The 20,188-nt window shown below is 41.1% G+C and overlaps 1 protein-coding gene across 1 annotated transcript in view; it reads right to left on the reverse strand.

The window, feature by feature from the left end:
• The window catches only part of SLC44A1 (solute carrier family 44 member 1), a gene marked incomplete at both ends in the record, with an annotated part of 61,838 nt that extends 43,740 nt beyond the window's left edge, over positions 1 to 18,098 (reverse strand). Inside the window, 2 exons of the mRNA XM_082013310.1 lie at positions 550 to 639; positions 18,072 to 18,098. Coding sequence (XP_081869436.1) covers positions 550 to 639; positions 18,072 to 18,098 — 117 coding nt within the window. The remainder of the gene's footprint in view (positions 1 to 549; positions 640 to 18,071) is intronic.
• Between the last annotated feature and the right edge of the window lie 2,090 nt (positions 18,099 to 20,188).

Below are 20,188 nucleotides of genomic sequence, written 5' to 3' on the forward strand. Positions count from 1 at the left end.
GATAGAAAGCGCATGGCATTGTGAGGCTGTCTCGAGCAAAGTGACTGTTCTGTCACAAAGGACAAAGCTGGGATAACTTGGAAAGAAAGATCTTACCATTAGTAATACGGTTGTTAACAGTAGGTGCTTCTACTAAGCATTCAAGAAGAAAACAGTCAACTGTTTCATATTCAGAATCTTTGTTTCTCAGCAAAAAGTTCACTGTGATTCACAGACTCAAAGCTATAATTTCTGGGACATCCACAGTCTCATAAGGAACACAAGTCTAGTGATACCTCACCATGACGAAATCACTTACAAATGAAACTGGAGTTTCAGGGGAAGAGAAGCTGGAGCAAGAACTGGCATAAACAATAAATTATGGATCCCTACCAAAGGCCTCTGATGTGTACATACTATTCAATTCTGTTCCACAGCTGACAGATCCCATGCCAGTATACCCTGACCTTACCCAGCGACTAAGTTAATGAAAAGTTTTAAAACTTCTTTCTAATGAATGCAAACTCTTCAACAATGTAACATTCTCAGAATCCTTTGAGTTTTACTCACCATTCCTACACAGAAGAGGATAAATAAGAGCAGCCATGGTACATCTGTGCAGCTGTGGTCCTCCAGAGGCTTCCACTCTCGCTTGGAGCTCTTGTGTGAGAAGAGAGAGATGAGGTTAACAACACTGATTTAATTATTCTGTTCATAATAGAAAAAGGCAGAAAATCATTCTCCGGGGCATTAACATACAGCAATAATTATCTTTAAACTCTGATATAACTGAAGTAACTTGCTGGAAAAACTTAAAGAATAAGGGTCATGAAAGACACTTCAAAAGAAGTGCCTTCACTGGAAGCTAGATCGACAGTATATCCAGGAATTTACAGGTACTTATCCACAAAACACGATATTTTCACTTATTTTTTTATTAACAGAAAAGAGAAGTTAATGGCATGAAATCAACGATATCTGCTATTGCTGTCTTCCACAGCTACTTTCCAGTAATCTGCTTTGCAAGAAGGATAAAAGGTTAAACTTTTCGAAAGCTCCTAAGTTTTAAAGCACTATTGGTCAGTTTAACAACTGTGGTGGGTGTAGAAAGGAGGTAATAAATGGCTGTTAAAGGAACAGTTCTCTACCTGCCAAGAGGCAGCTGAGCTTAACATTTCAGCAAAGAAATCCCTAGTCAGTATTTTGCGGGTGTCAGAAAGGAAGGTACTTAAAGGTTGAAACATTCAATGATGGAGGCTCTATTGCAAAGTATAAAGAGGCAGGTGTAAGCAATTCAAATAGTTTGCTGCTCATGAGGCAAAATAATTAAAAGTCTGTTAAAAACAGTCATTTTGCCCCCCAGGCAAAATGCTTTTAAGAAAAGAATGAACACTGGCTGTAGCACAAAACTAACCACCATGGAATTTGGTTATTGTAACAAAAATAGTGATTATAGCTACTGTTAAAAATACACAGTTGCACAGACAAGCTTTTTCAATTAGTTCCCCAGTACTAACTATTCACATATGTCTACCAAGACCCAAAACTGCACACATTGTTTGCATACTTGAGGATGAAAGGGAGATTGATATAGGCAGAACACAGAACAGCTCTCTTCAAGGACAAGGGGTAACCTATTCAAACTGTGAATTTCTTTTTCCTCTTAAGACTCTGAAGCATCTTCAAGACTTTGTTGACAAGGTTGCAAATGTCAGTACTGAATTAAAATGGAATGGTTGGGAAAATGTGAACAGCTTTTATCTCCAGCATGTGTTTTTGCAGATTTTTACCAAAAAAGCTATAGTATGTAACTCGCGTGATACCAGCACGGTGTTTTTCTAGTACTCATGACACTGTTGTTTGCTAATTGATAAGCACAAAGCAACCTTTACAAATAATAGCATTAGAAAACTACAAACTGGATACAAATAAGTGAAATCCTGCATGCACCATGGTTCAAAAAGCACAGTTTTCTAAGTAGTCTGGCTTTGCATCAGGGAATTCTGTGATATTTTTGCAATCTTGTACTAAGGAAGTTCCACGTGCAGACGTTATATTCTTAATTCAAACTGCGCAAATTCACTCTGATTTCCGAACAGTCAAACTTCTTTTTATTCTACTAAATAATCAGTAGTGAGAGGTGCTAAAAGGTCACATTATGCACTCTACTACACTCATTCAACAAAATGGTTTTCTGATTCTGGCGGTTGACACTTAAACTACACATTATTGAACACACTATTCAAACTTAACATTTACAACAAGATTGTGACATTTCTATTGTTATAGTTAGCATAATCATAATTGCATGAAATATGTAAAGCTTCATGCTGTCTATTCCTAAATCTACTCCAAGAACTCTGGACTTTAGAGATTGACTTTTATTTACAAACAGCAGAGAGAAATTTCAGCTATAGCTGCACCTTAAGAGTAAGCTGCCCTTGACAAAAGAGGCAGCAGTAAGATACACCGCATGGTATGTTTTGTTTGTTTTGTTGGGTATTTTTATCCTCTCTGTACCATCTGCAAATAAAATCTTTTAATAGGATTTTTAAAAGCCACTTGGACATCCTCTGGAATGGCTCTGGTAAAGATCTAGTTCGTCTGACTTAGTCACAGTTACCATAAGCAATCCATGTTATTTACTAAGTGGACTGCAATTTACACGTCAAAAAGAAACTTGAAATGCCATGGCGTAGTGCAAAGAGGAATCAAGTCTGTGTCCATGGTTTTTACTCTGCTCCAAAACATCATTAAGAAAAAAAAAAAAAGAAAAAACAAAAGAAAGGTATTTTAAACAACAAGTACCCTTGGAGGCAATTCAAAAGGCACTAGCTACTTACCAACCCTCAATTTAACCATTTGTCATACTAACATGGTATGAAATTACATATCTTTAGAATAACACCCTTTCCCAGAAGGCTGTCCAGTCTTTCTTCTCTGCAGATCGTGTTACAACCCAGATATACAGGTGCCAGTACCTATCTGCTATTTTCTTCTCAGTTGCTTCCCTGTACCCAGGTTTCCCACTGAATCTTCTTCCATGGCTTCACAGCCCTTCATCCTCATCTTTGATGTTGGTGTCCATATGTCTCTAGTGACTACTCCCTCTCTACACCCTTAGATGTTTACTGAGACCTTGATATTCATGCTTGGGCAACACAAATTGTTGATCTATGGGCAACATAAGGTGTAACAAATCTTGTTTGTTCTGCAGTCTGGAAACTATGCTTTGTCTCCGTTGTAACTGAAATGCCATAAAATTTTAGCAGACATGCTTTGCCTGCAATCCTCAGTCAGCACTTCTACTGATTTCAGCTTTTCCTCCCAGACAGATTAAGAGCCTTCATTATTTGCTGATGCAAGAAAGCTAGATAAGCTAGAGTGGGGGAAAAAAAATTAAACAATTTGATTAATTTTAAGTTTTCTCTTACAACACAGCTTTTATAATTTATGCTATGCTATCTATGGATATTCTTGCCATTAACAAGCATAGGATTGCCTATGTTACAACAGCGCAAAGAATCAGGAGCTCTATCAATTAGATTGGAAAGCAGGCAAAAGAGCCTGTCCCTCCAAGAGAAACCTGCAGGTTGGGAACACTTCTGCCCATAACAGCTCTTCTGCGCTGATCCTAAGAGTTATTTACTCAAGAACCCAAATGGGTGCGTTACAACTGTCCATTTTGCAAAAAAAACTTAGCAAACTCAACAATTTTCAAAAACAAATCAGAACTGCTGGGTGCAGCACAATTTTACAAGTGGGTCTTAATTCCACTCCTAGAAAGTTAGATGTCTGAAGTTAGGCTTTCTCTTGCAGAAGAGAAGTGTGAGGAATGCCAGCACATTAGCTGTTGGGGTTTTATTAGCTGAATTCAGACCTAGGGAGGTCTCAAGAGACTAAGTAGTTGTATGCAAATGCAAAATAAAAAGGGGCCATTTTCTTGGTATTCACCGCATTCAAAACACTTCAAAACAAACCTAGAACCCCACCATCCAAAAATATACCTTTGCAGCACCACGGTCTGAATTTACATGTCTCCAGCATACTGTAGTACACTTTACAGGTATCAGCACAGGACAGAACCAATGGTTACCACTTTCACTGCTAATCATAATAGCTGTACTGGATGCTATCATACAAGCACTCACCATCCCAGGCCCAAGTGAAACAGACACATAAGCACACAAAGTGTAAAAATATGGCCTGTCAGCAGCAGACTTCGGATGCAAGGAATTACAGAGAATTTTTTTTAAACACAGAATGTGTTATGCAATGTACAACTCAGGAATGATGTGACTGAAGCAAGAAGGCAAGTAAAGAACATCTGCAGTATCATATATATGGATAATCAAGCTGTCAGTGTGTAGCAGAGATATGAGTAAGATCAGGATAAAGATGGAATTTGCCATCAACAGAGGATGTTACAACACGATGAGAAAGGTAACAGAAAGAAATCCTGAAGTCTTGTGATCACATCACACGTTTCAGGAAGAAGAAAATGATGTTACTGCCGACACAGATGGGCTGAATTAAGGACAACCCAGTGAGTAACTGGCCTGAGTAACATCCACTGAATGAAAAGGAGATGCAAGGAGAGGCTAGACTCCAGGCTTTACTTCGGCTAATGAGTTTAATCTAGCAACTGAAGAGTTTAGGATTATTCCGATTTGCGTATGAACGCACAGGTTGTAAGAATGCAGACATCACTTCATTCAGGTAATTCAGAACAAAAAAATAAAACCAAACCAGAACAAACAAATACAACCCTCACATTTTTCAGCCCAAAACAAGTCTCAGAAAAGACACAGGATAAAGGATGACCCATCAAAATCCCATAGGAAGATTCACTAGTCATGAGGAAGAGCAAACTTCCAAACTACTAGTCTAACGCCAGGACTACCCTACACAGTGTTAAGAAAGCCAAGAGGAGACAAAATTTTAAAGCAATGTCCACAGCCAGCAAAGCCAAACTGAGTTAAGCTTCATGTGATACCAGTTACATGAGCTACGCTATTCTGGCTCAACAGAAGGCTTCCAAGTGCAGGTACTGCAAACTCCTGGAAGGTTCACAGCTAGGACAAATTGTTCATTACCCCTACTTGTAAGTAACGCTACATGAAATCTTACATGCAGGTGAAACATAGTGATCCAGTATTTATCTACTTCAGCATTTGGTTTAAGTCAGTTCCACTTCAAGTCAAAAATAAGAGAAGATAAGACAGAAAGGTTGAAGTTTTTATAGAGATGTACATGAATAATTTTACCATTCCCTCTTAAAAAGCAATCAGTTCCTTTGTTTTAGTTTCTTTTTCCTTTCAGCCTGGTTCTAACACAAGATGCTGCTGCAAAACACCCAGTTTTCCATTTGCAGGCATTTAGAATAAGCTTTCATATTTTCTACACTTAGAAATGGCCACTTTTTTCCTGTTGAATACTGAGTACAAGACACAGCATTTTGATTCATCTGTCTAAGCAATCAAGCCTAGATTTACAAATTTTTTTTCAGATCATAGTGTACTCAGGCACTTCAGCATTTGGCCCATTCCCCCCTTAACAGCTCACACCACGCTTTAATGATATGATTTTTCAGACCACTTATGATTTCGGCAACTTTTGTTGGTTCAGCTGGTAGGTTACAGTACTGCTAGACACGGACCTAATGTATGTAAACTTCACCACTGCTTCCACCATTTATGTTCATTGTTTGACCTTTCCTTAAAGACTGCATAAGTTCACAAAATAAATCCACCCACTACTCTCCCCTCAAACACACACTGAATTTTTTTTACCTCTTCTGGTCCTTAGTCTCCCATCTATATTATATGCACCTTCTAAGTTTTTAATATCTCAATCACCACAGCAACTGCATGCCCTTTACAAAGATTTCCTCCCTATAAGCATTTACAACATTTAAGAACATTTAAGATGCATCTTCCTCCCACAGAACTGTTGTGTTAAGCTGTCAATTACGAACACTGGTATTCACAAGTATCTGAACTCCAGCTTGTGCCTCAAAATGGTGTCTATGACTATTCTTTTCAGTAGGACGCGTGTTTATTTTGTTTTTTAAGCACAAAACCCAGCTAAAAAACAAATCAACAGCTCTAGGAGCCATGGAACTAGCTAAGATTTATTTCCTTTGGACTTTCTGCACAGTACAATCAGATCCTCTGATACCTAACAAAGTTCTGATCATAGTTCTTCATGCAGTGGAAACAATTCCTGATTTTTTTTTTTCCCATTCTCATTTAAGTTCCCTGATATTTAAGAACTCAGCTTTTGTTACAGTCTCATTCTCTGCGGCAACAGTTTGACCTCAATCTTTCATTAAACTCACAGGAACGCAATAGGTTTGAATCAGCTATCACTGCTGAATTAGCTATCACTGCCAAGTTAGCTAAAGTCAGAAAAATGACTTTTAAATAATTATTTGGGAAGAACATGTAATTTCCTGAAGTAATTAGATGTATGTAATCTGGGCAAAAGAATTTTTTTTTTTTAAGGTAAGTTACCAGCAGTCCAAATTACTACGAAAGGATTATATAAATGAACTTTTCAAACAGTTTTGGTTGTGGGTTTTTTTTTGCTCTGCAGAGAGTCACTATAGAAAAACTTGGAATAGCCATTTTTATAATTTCTAACCGGTTTCAACAGTGATAAGAAGGTACAGAAAAATTTGGTTCGCAAGTATTTCAGGTTTTTTTCTTTTTAAATGAAAGGATGAGTTTTATTGTACTTTGAAAATTCCTCACGGATTATATTACTGATGTGGCAGCTTAAGATCATTTGTTGTAAAACCTCATCCTAAGAACCACATTCATCTAACTACATCCCCTTTAAATTCTCTGTTGTTTTATCACCCTGATGTAACACCCGGATTGAGAGTATATGCGACTGTAGCTCAGTGTAAGAGAGTAAATAAAAATCACTACTGTTTTTTATGCATAAATCAAGGAATTAGAAATTACTGTGGAGCTACCTATCTACATAGCAGACAAACAGCCACAGTGTACACATAGCATTAATAAACAGCTCTCAGAGGCAAAAAAGGATACTCATCCTGACCAGCATCTTTAGGGGAAATTGCCATTGTGTCCTGCAGAACCTACCTTTCCAGGAAGTAAGGCTGGTTATGACAGAGGACCAGAGATTCAACTGACTGTATGAATAGGCATTCAGTTTATTCCAATAGCACAATGAGTACACAATACTCATTTTACATCTACAGTGCAGGTTCAGTGCTTCAGAAGTGGTGGGTCCATTGCAATACTGTGTACACCACAAAATGTCATGCAAGGCATGGTCCGCTCCTGAGTTCTCCTTGGGAAACACACAAGCCAGGTTAAAGAGGTTGCTACTAAGGAGTCATCCAGTCCAGAAGCTGTCCCTTCAAGTTTAAAACTACAGCTTCACATGGTATTGGAAACACCCTACACTGCCAGAGAGACAGTTGTTCAGCCATTTGTTGGCATTTCCTAATGACCATTTAAGGAGCTGATTCTTTACTCATGTTGTGTATCTTTATGAGCTGAAGAACAGCCCCAGTCATGTGCTGGCCTTCACCATGAAGCACGACACCTATGAAAAAGAGGAACTATAATTTACTAGTTTAACAAAATGTTTCCACTGCAAGAATGTAATTCTCCAATTTAACAAAGAGCATGGCATTTTTCTGTCCAAGACATGGCACACCTTTCTTCACTATTCAGCCGTTGAGGAGAAGAACTAACAGCAACTCTATATTATCCTATTGAAACTTCCTCCACCTCTGAACAGGTCCTAATTCTAGAGCCTAAAGAAGAAAAGAGTCTTGACCCTGAGCATTAATAGCTTAGGATGTTTCTAGATCACTCTAACCTTGAGCCTAAAACCATGACACAAGTCTGCTCTTCCATAAGCAGCTGCAGCCATTTTGACATCAAAGGAAGTAACCAGCCATTTCTCTCCTTTCATTATGAATGTTAAATTGCAGTAATTAAATGACCAGTATAGTGCATCTGAACTACATTTTGACCACAAAGTGGTTAAAACATGTGTGATAGCAGTTACAGGGGTAGACTAAGTGTGTCTCACTATAAACATGAGTCAGGAATTATTTCATAAAACCCAGAGTATTTCTCTGCATACACAGTCAAATTAGTAGATAATTACTGATCTGAACAAGTGTGTAAAACTTCAGAATATAAAATTAAAATCTAGCAAATTATTTCACATTTGTGATCATGTGGTTATTACTCCATACCTTCTTAACCTATAATCACGTGAACCGATTGGAAGGAAAATGAAAATATTTTTGAAATAGATGGCTAACAAATGGTTTCTTAACAAAAGATCTTGCCCCTTTTTTTTCCACTCATCTAATGCCTGTTTTTGTGGAATTTCTGCTTCAGTCTCATTACAAAATGCTCTACTTTTCAATTTACTGCAAAGCAGACATTAGTCATGCTGTTGGATTTTACTCAGAGCCACATGCCATTACTTTACACAGAAGCACCCACGTCCTTATTTGCCTAATAACTCCACACCACCACTTGCTCTCTGAGGCCTTGTCCCCTGAAAAGATGCATCTGCTCTTTACCAGTATGAAACTCAAAAAGTTCCTGCTAGGTGAAGTTTTCTGAAGGTGTAATACTGCTTTAAAGTTACCCAGCAATGGGTAATGAATTTATATTTTGCTTCTCTTCAGAGACTAAGCATACCACCAATTCAGTGTGTCCACACCTGCTACTTCACTAATGCTCTTGTAGTCTGCACACAGTATCTGTAAGTTTTCAACATAATGTAAACAAAATTGAGAGCACGTAAGACAGCACTTACAACATTACTGATGGTGTAGTATAATGATGTTTACTCTGAAAACTCATACTGGAAGACTCCACTTACGAATCTGACATATGCTGTGTTGTATATCATCTTCCACTCATCTTTTCAGTCAACTCATATTAAACCTTGCTTCTAAAACTCCTTTATTACATGCTTCCAACTCAGCCTACAACTTAAATATTTATCTTGAAACATAACACAGCTGACTAAATAAAAAGCTGACATGATCAGTACACCTCCTGAGCCTTTAAAGTTTAGAAAGAAGGCCATCTACAGACAGAAGCCCAGTTTTTAACCCCCGAAGTATTTAGTTCTTATTTCTTTTCGTTACCTGTTGTTCAGTACTTATTTGAAAGCAGCAATAAATAACGATACTTTACAAGTATCACAGTAATATTTTTCAGGGGATTAAAAAATCCATTTCAAAGCATGGTTGGTACTTCCATGGTTCTTAATAATTAATAAAAAGCAGTCATGCAGAAAAAAAAAGAACATGAAAAACAGTTCACTTCTGAAGATATTTTGCACCTACCAAGTTACTTCATCAGTTACTTCAGTTACATTGAATCTTCTACTTGTACATCAACTGCTTTTAACAGATTCTCAGATTTTATTCTTACTACAAGACTGCAAGTCCCAAATTACAAAATATTTTCAAACCTTGGACTAGTAAAACATTGTCCAACTACAACACACACTTTGCTTCCAAACGTGTTAGCTTTATCACAACATGACATTAGCAGAAGGAAAAAAAAAACCACAGAACTCCCCAGTTAGCAGTCTCCACAGAAGATGAAGGACATTCCATAGAAAAAGCTGCCCCTGTTCTTTGCAACCTCTTTGTGTGTGATGAGTAATTTTCCCTAAAAGGATCTTTTCACCCTTTTAAAGTGTCTAAAGCCAGAACTCAAGACAAGAACATCACAGCTCTTTATGAGCTCATGCCCTGCACAGTACTGCTGTGAAAAACGACAACATTGCCACTTACTAGACAATCATAGCAGTTTGCCGAGTATTCTTTCAAAATGCATCCTATATTCAAACAAGTTTGTCAATTGAAAAGCATAAAATAATGTATTTTTGTATGCATTTACAAACCTTGCAGAAGAACTTCCTACGTTTCAAAGGTGAAGGCCTTTGAAAGGGTTCTGCGAGGTCAGATGCCCGTATTTGCTTGTGTCAACGCAAACATGGTCCTTGCCGCACTACACTGAACACTATGAACTAGCTGTTGCATACACTGGCCATGTGCATTCTTCCATATCACTGGGTACAAAAGTTGTAAGACAGAGCTTTGTTGGAAATTGAGAAGCCAATAGCCATATTCAGTCCCATTTAAAGGGTGTCAGCAGCACAAAAAAAGTTTCTCAGAATCTTTTTTCCACCGTTTCCCCCAATGAAGATCAGACAAATTTCAAGCTTTTTTTTTTTTTTTTTTTTGAGGGGAGTGGGAAGCTTACATAGTTTCTTAAAAGCAAAACCCTGACTTACAGGTCCAAAATTCTGGCATAACAAGAAAGAAAACCACTCAGAATTACAATAAGAGGGCAGTGCTTGAGGACATTGAAAGCGTATTAGATTAACAGGAACTAACGCTAAGAAGGCTCTATCTGATTTATAAAAGAAAGGGTGGGAGGAGAATGGAGAGGGAAATAAAGTCTCGAGCCCTTAGCTTATTATATAAGCATACTTCCTTATAAGTAGGAAATTATTCTGCAGTTTTTCACAGCAAACTAGGGGGAGCCTGACAAAGCATTCCCAGGCCATGACTTCCTCAGTCAAATAAGGTATCTGGAAAGCAGCAAGGGTCGTTTCAATTTTAAACAAAACACACCAAAAAAACCAAAAACCAAGAAAAACCCACCAAACAAAACAGGCCAGAGTTCATTTCTGTTGTAAACAGCTGCTTAACTACATCACACTTACTAAAAAAGGATATCAGGCACAAGTCACCACGTTCTGCTTGCCATGACTCTCCAGCATAACCAATATTGCTGGTTAAAACAGCGACGGCTAGAAACTAGCTTATAAAATGCAGTATGGAATCTCAACTTTCCTACACAGTGCAATTATCTCCTATTCTTGCAGTGCATTGCACACTGGGTGTTGAACTCATAGAAAAGCAGAGAAGATTAATCTCAGGACTGTAGAGCTGAACTTCATTTTGAAGTTGACCCTTCCCTTTTCTTAAGTATGTATGCAGATGTTCTCAGGTTGTTGTCATACAACTGTACACTTCTATTGCACATTAGAAATTTGCTTACCTAAAAGATTAAAAAAAAACCAAACAAAAAAACCCCAAAACAGAGGGGGCCTTGGGACAGGACACCGATCAACACCATGAAATTTCTTTACTTCATAAATCTGTGAAACTTTAAAGTGGGTGCAAGACGTAAAAGAACTCTATTATATATTCACCAACACAGACCTGGTCTCTGAAATTTATACACAAAAAAGCTCTCAGTACAGTTTCATCAAATAGAGGTAAAAATTATAATCCATTTAGTCAACAGGTAGAAATCACCTGGCAACATTCTTCATAATAATTTTTTAGAAGCAAAACATAAGATTTACACTATTTTCCAATAGCTCCTTCAATTGACAAAGATTCAAATGCAAAAAATAATGACACAGTTTCTGTCAAGTTGGTTTGCAAGTTTTGATTTTCACAAAAGGAACCACTGAGGTAAGTTCAAAGGAGCAAAAATTATAGTCAGCTCAAGACAAAAAAAGGCATACACACTTAATGGGAAGCTCACTTTTACTGTAAACAGCATAAGGTCTGTTGACATCTTCACTACATAACAAACATTGTTATTTCTTCATAATGAAAAATAAGAGTGGTCAGTTGAATGATACTGAATATACCCTTACAATTACAGTTACTAACCTAAAAGTCTGATGGCTGACAGCATTCTACATGCCAATTAGATTACAACATAAGCTTTGGATTTAGCATTCACTATTGGTTATCTTGCACTGTTAATCTTTTCTAAAACTGTTCTCACTTTACAAAAAAACAGTCTTGTAAGGATGCAATGTCCCATGCTTGTTCTTAATCCAAACTACAATTTCTTGAAGCGTTTACAAAAAAAAAAGTCAGTCTTTGAGTTACCTGACAAAGTAAAGGAAATAATGTGCTACTTTAAACTTCTAAGATGTGACACAACTGAAAGATAGTCTAAACTTCAGAAGGAGCTAGTCCTCAGTGGGAAAAACTCAATGAATTTGAAAGAGTGCTTACAAGTAGCTATGTAGTTGCAATATTTCTTTCTACGCTAAGATCAGAAGGAATTATTTGCACAGGTTGTGCAGTTGCTTGTGACAGCATTTGTGAAAGGACACCTACCTGACACTTCACAGGAGCTGAATAGAGCTCACAGACCAGAAATACAGAAAAGCAGTCAACAACTTCATGAGATGCCTGACTCATTAGCACTGTTCTTGGATCCTGCTACACTACATCCTTCATATGCTACCTGCTTGCCAGAGGCTAGAACAGAAGCTTCATCTACTGTCAATGTGTTGAACGGGGAAATCAAGCTTTCTAGGGCCTGGAAGTTGAATTCACAACTCATTTTTCAGCTGGTCTTCTTCCATGATAGCACCCATACCAACAATGAAATGGGCTTGGTTTGATGCCCCCCTATATTCAGACATTTGACTGCAAGAACCTCTGACAACTGAAGATATGGCTGAAGTACAATGAATGATCTGTATTGTCCATAGCAGCTCAGAAGAGACATTTCACCAGAACTATTAAATTTTTTTTAAAAAGTTGGCAACTCCATATTTATTTTGTGTTGTTTTGAAAGCAGGTGCGTAAGGCAAGGATAATGGATGATCTGTCTTCATATCATCTTATAATGGGAAGTTCTTGTAGAATTTGTAAAAAACAAGGCTACCACTAAAACCACCAAGAACAACATATGGTTTATCTCAGTCATGCCTCCAATTTCCAGCAAGATTTCAAGCTCCTCTTACACATATCTGAGATTAAGCCAGCAACATACAATGCTTATAAGGATAAAATAAACAAACACACACAGACCCAACACAAACGTTAAGACCTCAATACCTTGTCTTGTTTACTACAATATCTTGCCAAAGCAAATGTCTTTTAACTACAGTCAGCCACTTCAACTGCAGAAGAGTAGGAAGGGAGAATGGATTCTGTATTACAACTAACCCAAGAGAAAGCGGTTTCAGGCCCACGTCTTCCCACATCCTGTTCCCTTTATGAACTATGAATTGCTGTCCCCCCAGATATAACAATGCAAACTTTGTGGAGCTGTGCTATAAACCAGAGCAGTGGAGTAATCTGGCCTACACTACACTATAAAGTAAGTTTGCTTGCTTGCTTAAAAAAGACACACACAAAAAAAAAAAAAACCCAACCCCCAAAAAACCCTGTAAGGATTGCATCAATCAAACAGACCTTACAGCACAGCTGAACAGTTATGGTGACATGGGAGCTACAAACTCCAACAGTACCTCCTGCAAATCTTGTTTTATAATGGACTAATACGGTGAGACAGCAGAAAATATCAATGATGAAGGACAAGAATGAAAAGAAAGGGAAGAAGGTATTGCCACTCAGCTGCAAAGCCCATTCTTCTTCTTTAATGAAACTAAAGATTTGAAAAAAAATACAATTATTCTATCAACTCAGAGCTTCAGCACCATTCACTCAAAAGATGTCAACATCCGGAAAAGAAGGTAACTTCCAAAACAGAACAAGAAAACTACCTGTATCAAAAATTAGTAACAACTTTAAGCTGTGTGGCACAGCAGATCCATGATGAAAGAGATGCACCTACACAGAAGCACCCATTTTGAGAATGGTAATCTCATGGTAAAGATAGGGCACAGGAGGACAATGGGCTGAAACCACACAAAGGTATTGACAACCAGCAGTACTGCAAGACAGGAGATACGTAGAGTTGTGGTTTGTTTTTTTTTCCTCCTGTCCTTTACTAGTTTTCATCTCATACATGTCAGCACACTTTGGCTAAACAACTAGAGTTCAAAGAAGTGTTGGGAAGATCTGGTCATGATAATTAAGGAAGGGTACGTAGACTGCTCTAAAGTGTAGTTGACATCACCCAAGGTTTGCCCAACAAGCTCAAGCTTCAAGATGGTGAGAGTCAAGAGACAGCAAGCACAAAAAAATACAGCAAAGTCCACCTAAATAAGTAGAAAATAGCATGATCACCTAAAGAAACACAGAAAATGACACAGTTGTAACACTGAAAAGGAACAACAGGTAAGTAAGAACTGTGGTTTTAACACTAAAGAGCAAGTGCAGATCACAGAATAAACTACACCGGGAGCATGGAATAAGACCAGGGACCCAAAAAACCCAAAAACCACTAAAAAGAAGTATTCCAGACTGAAGCATCTCAACAGGCAAAACAACAGTGGAACAACAGGAAAGAATAAGCACACCTGGAAGACAGCCTGGTATAGCTGTATTAAATGTAAGTTAACATTAGTCATAGCAGTTCAAGCTCAAAAATTTGGTAGAATAGGAGGCAAGTTAACAAAAGGGGGGAAAAAACCTGGAAGTACAAGCACAGACAGCAGTAGAGAAGAAGAAATAATAATGGGAGAGTAGAAGGCAGTGAAGAATAACAAGAGGCCAGTATTACAGAAGCCCAGGGAGAATAAGACGTCAAGTTATAAAGGATTACAGACAGTATCTAAAGCAGCAGAGGTCAAGGAGGGTAAGAAAGGAGGGGAATCCCTGCAACTTGCCAGAAGGAGCCTGCAGAGATCTTAGTGAAGGCAATTTCAGCAGAGCACAGAAACCGGATTGGAAAGAATTTAGTACGAAGAGAGAACAGAGAATGTACAACAACAAACAAATTTTTCTGTTCCAGGAGTCTGGAAAAAAGGGGAGCACACTAGAGCTGACTGTCAGTTTTAAGGATGGAGGACAGAAACTCAGAATAAAACTAGGAAGGAAGTAAGATGGCAGCAAAAGGTAAAAACCAGAAATTTGGAGTTAAAACAGAAAAATTGAATGAATGGGGATTTGGTGTCAGGCTAAGCAGTTAACGGCAAAAAAAGCAGAGAGCAAACACGAGAATCCATCACTGTAAGTAGCAGGCAAGAGTGCTGAGGAAAGGTAAACATGCCAATTCTAATCAGTTTTTCTCTGGAAAGCTTTAGATCCTGCAGGGGAAAAGATACAGGGAAACGCCTAAGGCAAAGCTCTAGGCAGCCTGCAAAGCAAACGAACTGCGAAATATGTTGGGAAAAAAAAGGATAATTTAGTATGAAATAAGTGTTAGGAAGAAGACGTCAAAGAAATCTGCCTGGTTCAACAAGCAGCCACAAGTAGGTGCATTATCATAAATGAGATGAGGAGGTGGCAGTCATGAGAAAGGGACTTGGAGATGCAGTAATCCGATAAGATGGCTGGCAAAATCAAAACAGAAGTAATCAGTTCTCCCAGAAACAGAAACGAGGATTAGCAGATGAAGATCAAATAGGCTAGAGAGCTGAAGAATAAACTTAATGAGATACCAACTTGAAAAACAAAGTCATAAGGAATGAGGGTGAGGAGTCACGATAGAAGAGAGACTGTCAAAGACTAAGATGAAGCTACACAGAGAGAAACAAGAACTAGGCTACATGAAGGAACGTCTGATGGGACTCCTGCCCAATGAAAGCTTAAGAGGAAATAACAGAGGGGAAAGTATAAAGACAGAGGTAGATGAGGAACACAACATATATTGTTAATGATAAAAGAGAGGGTAAGACAGACATTTGGCATTACTGTAATGCTGTATTGATGGCAGCAAGGTTTCTGAAATCAATATACCAGACAAAACTGTTACTGATAAAATATTCAGCAAGTACCCTTTGATTTGGATTTCCTGAGGAGACACACAATTGCTCATGGATAAGGAATTAAATAAACAACTGTTTTCTATACTTATTATATTAGTTACTTATAGTTAGATATATGAGAGACAAAGCTCAATCACTGTACCACATCTTGGCACACATAAGGAAAGTGTTGAAAGGTGTGTAGCATGAAACCATACATGAAAGGTTCAGTAGCATACTATTAACATCATGCGCCCTGACAGTTGAACACAAAATTTCACTGAGAGACAAAATCAGTTAGTTGAAACCTATGAACAAGCCAGGTATTTAAACCATCTGGTCCTCTATTTTCTTCTGCTTTTGGTCTCACGTTACCCACAAATAAGCCTGCATTTTCATTTAAGAAAAGAACACAACAGCAAACAGCAATTCATATTCATAAAGAGGAGCTAGAAAGGGCCTCTTTAACACTTAAGAAAAGCAATTTGTATGGGAATCACAGAAAATAAGGTTGGAAAAGACTTTAAAACATTACTTCAAAACACCAACTTCACTCTCAGTGCTCCAAGTCTGTAGCAGCTTTCCTTAAGCCACTCCTGACAGATGATTATCTAACATGTATTTTAGCAAACCTCAAACAATACAGATTCCATAACCTCTCCGGCAGTCTACTGCAGTGACCGAACAACTTAAAAATCTTCCCCTAACATTTGGTACATATCTCCCTCTCTGAAATTCAAACCATTTCTTCATGCACCATAAAGCTGATTGCCTTCCTCTTTGCAGCAAATTTGCTGTACGGAAAGGATGTTCCCTATTGCAACTGGACAGCTCTCTGCAGTGTTTTGCATTGGAAGGACAGAGCCCTTATTAAAAAAAAGTCCGCCTGAATGGATGAGCTACAAAAACTCATCTCTGTGATGAGTCATCTGGGACAGCAGAGACGGACTTTCCCACATAAGCAGTCTGCTGGAAGCTGGATTCAGCCACCGCCAAGTGACACAGCCAAAGGAAACTAACATTTACAAGCAAGCAAGGCTTAGCCATAGCATTAGTCATGATCGCTCGTCCTACAGCCTTCAGAAAGGAGCCAAGCAAAAACCAGCATAGCCCTGGTCGTCTTGTTCAAAGGTAAAGTTAAAATGGGAAGCAGAGCCGCAAACTGGAGCGCTGGGTGGAGCTCCCGATTGTGCCTTGCTTGGCAGCACCACTCTAGGGAAAAAAAAGGAGTCAGTAAGGGCAAAGGAGAGCAAGGGGGGAGGGGGAAGGAAAAAAAAAAACACGCACCCGAGCTGGGAAATCACAGATGTGCACGGGGCCAGTCACACACACGAAAAGGATGCAGGGAGGCACCTGAACCTTTGGCCATGCAGTGGGGAAGGGGGCTGGGATTAGGACTGTCTCCTTTCCCAGAGGCAGCGGACCCGGGGGAGGCCCTGGACACGGCAAGTTTCCTCCCATGAGATGGCATCTCTCCCCCGCGGGGAGGGAGTAGGGACCCCAGAGGAAAAGCTGCAGGGAAGGGGAGGGAGTGCAGAGCTATACAGGGGGGTGCATCGAGGCACGGGAGCGCGGAGGAGGGAGCGCGCAGCCAGAGGACAGGGGTGCGAGGTGGTACGGGGGTGGCAGGGCAGAGCCGCAGGTATGCAGCTGCAGCCGTGGCAGGGGACTGGAGCCGGGTATGGTAAAGACTGCAAAGGGACAGAGGGGGTGGAGGAAGAAGGGGCAAGATGATGCCGATCCACAGAGGAAGCAGCACACAGAACAGTGTGCAGAGCAATGCAGAGGTGGCAGTGTCATGGTGGCAGCAGGGCTCTGAGGGGGTGAACAAGCGGGTGCACAGCCATACGGGGGAAGAGCAGAGCAACGGCGGGGGACAAAACGATGCACAGTTCTGTGCATCAGGGCTGGGATGCAAGGGGGTTCAGAGCAGGACTCGGGGAGGGGAGAGCAACGGGTTTACAGACACGAGAGAGAAGAACAGTTGGCAGGGCGACGGGGGCAAGGGAAAGCAGGGTGTTGTTCATAGCCATGGGGAGAGTCTGGTTACGGGGGTTGCAAGTGGGTGGTCAGCCACGGGAGAACGAGGCTACAGCTGTAGCGAGGGGATGCGCAGCCACAGGAGAGCGGGGCTATGGTGGTGGGAGGGAGCAAAGTGGTGCACAGCCATGGGAGAGCAGGGCTGGGAGGGGTAAAAGGGGATGCACGGCCACCACAGAGCACGGCGATGGGGGGAACAAGCGGGTGCACAGTCGTGGGACAGCACAGGCGGCAGAGCTGGGGAGTGGTCCCACAGCCATGGAGGCCAGTGGGCCCGCAGCGGGGGGCAGCAGGGCCAGGGGAGGGGAGGAGGGCAGCAGGAGGAGGGGAGGGAAAAGGAGGGGAGGGTAGGGGGCAGCAGGGCCCGGCAGCGGGAGCGGGCCGCTCACCTGCGCGGCGGAGCTGCAGCAGCCCATGGCGTCCGCGGGTCTCTGCCCTGGCGGTGCCCGCTAGGCGCCAGGCATCCACCCGCCGCGACGGCCCACCCCGGGGCGGCGGCGAGGTGCGAGGCGGCGCGGAGGACCGCCGGGGAACGGCCGGGCCCGATCAGGCGAGCGCGGCTGCAGCACCAGTCCCGCCGCGGCACCCCCTCATCCTCCCCCCGCGGCGGCGGCGGCCGCTGCTGAGGGGAAGGGGCGGGGCCTGCGGCAGGCGGAGCCTTCGGGGCGGGGCCAGGGTACTGCAGCGCGGGGGGTACCTGCCCGGCTGGGTGGCTCCACCCCCGCTTCCGCCCCGCGAGCCGCGGGTCGCTTCCGGTGGCGCAATCGCTTTTGCCTGGTCCACAGGACGATGGTCGTTGCGGGCGCGGGTCCCGTCCCGGCCTGGCCTGGCCTGGCCTGGCCTGGGCTGGGCTGGTTTGGTTGTGCGGCCTAGGCTGCCGCCGTTCCGGAGCCGGGCATGGTCAGACATGCCTCCTTCTTTCTCCCCTCGACGCCCGGGAGGAGGGGTCGCTGCCTAGTGCGCGGACAGCCTGGGGGCTAGCTGCGTGGAAAACCCGTGCTCCGGTCAGGGTGGTTTTGAAGTGGCAGGTACTCCCTGAGAGGGAGAGCTACTTGTGTGAGAGAGGACTTGAGGTGCCTCTGCTTTGCTGGTGGGAGACGCTTGAGAAATCCACAGCACGGCAGGCCTGTCTCTTCAGTGGTTTATCCCATTTTTCAGACTAGCTCTTAAGATTGGTGCAAGGTGCAGAGTACCCAGTCTCTGAAGTGGTAGCCTTGAGTGATTGCAAAAGATGTGAATCTGTCACCTGGATTCACAGCTGATTGCCGTATTTTTGCAGCTGGTTTTGACAAGGTTTGCAGCCTTCCTAGAGACACAAAGGCAGGTGGTGGTCTTTTGAGGTGTATACCTCAGTAACTGCAAAAAACTGGTTTCCTGAACTACATCAGGATGATGCTTGCTGAGTCGTTAAGTGATACAAGTTGACTCTTGGAACTGTAGGCTGGCCCGTGTTCCTAAGCCATGCAGGTAGCAAGAAATGCCTCAGAGCCTCAGAACCAGTAGCTACATGGCTGCATCTTGTAGTCATTAATGGCAACAAAGGCAACAGCTTTTGCAGAATGAAAGAGAATTCTCTTTGGAAACTAGCCTCATGAGGTAAGTTTACTGGCCCAGCAGTTGTGTTTGAATGTGCCCTGAGCATATTAAGTCATACGTTAATGTATTTTTTTGCTGAATCATTAACTCTGTAGTTAATTATATCAATGTAGTAGATTATCCATGATTAAAAATAACATTGCAGTGACAAGTTTTAAATGATCCTTTGACAGGCAGAATGAGGCAAAAGAGGCCTTGTGACTAGAGGAAGAGTCTCGTTAGGCTTCCAAAATAAAAAAAAACTGGCATGTGGGTGAACTGTGAATCATATGTTTTTATTTTAGCTCTTCTCGGTTTAATGGCAAGTAACATCACTTCTCACCATTTTCATATTTTTTAACACCTGGTTAAAATACGTTTTTGCCACTTACATGTACATTGCAGTTCTCATTGTTTACCTCATTCTATTTCTGTTGTATTCAAAGGTGTGACTATCAAAGAACTGTGTTGCAGGAACACTCTCTAGGAGGCATGTTTCTTCTGTGACTGACACAGGAATAGATAACAAGAAATTTGTAGTCAATTCTTGGGTAACTTTGGACAAGTGACATCAGTTTCTCTGTTCCTCAGTTTTGCCATTTATAAAATTTATGTTTGTCTTTTTCGTTTGCCTGGGTAACAACAGCATGATGTCTGTGCCATAGATGTGATTTAGTCAGTTTGTTAAATAGACCAAATTAAATTTTTTTTAAACAGGCATTTCATCTAGGATTGCCATTTCAATAGTTTCATTTAGGACCTCAAAGTGTTGTCATGGTAATTAAATTCTGCCTCCTATTTTTTGCATGTAGACTAAACCCATTCAGCATGATGATCAGAAGAGGGTAATGGATTAAAACACAGTCTCTGCCCCCCAAATTTGAGGACTCTTAAAAAGGGGGCGGGGCATTCTAACCAATAATCAAAAGCT

Source organism: Phaethon aethereus (assembly GCF_964289735.1).
Source record: "Phaethon aethereus genome assembly, chromosome: Z".
NCBI classification, from domain to species: domain Eukaryota; kingdom Metazoa; phylum Chordata; class Aves; order Phaethontiformes; family Phaethontidae; genus Phaethon; species Phaethon aethereus.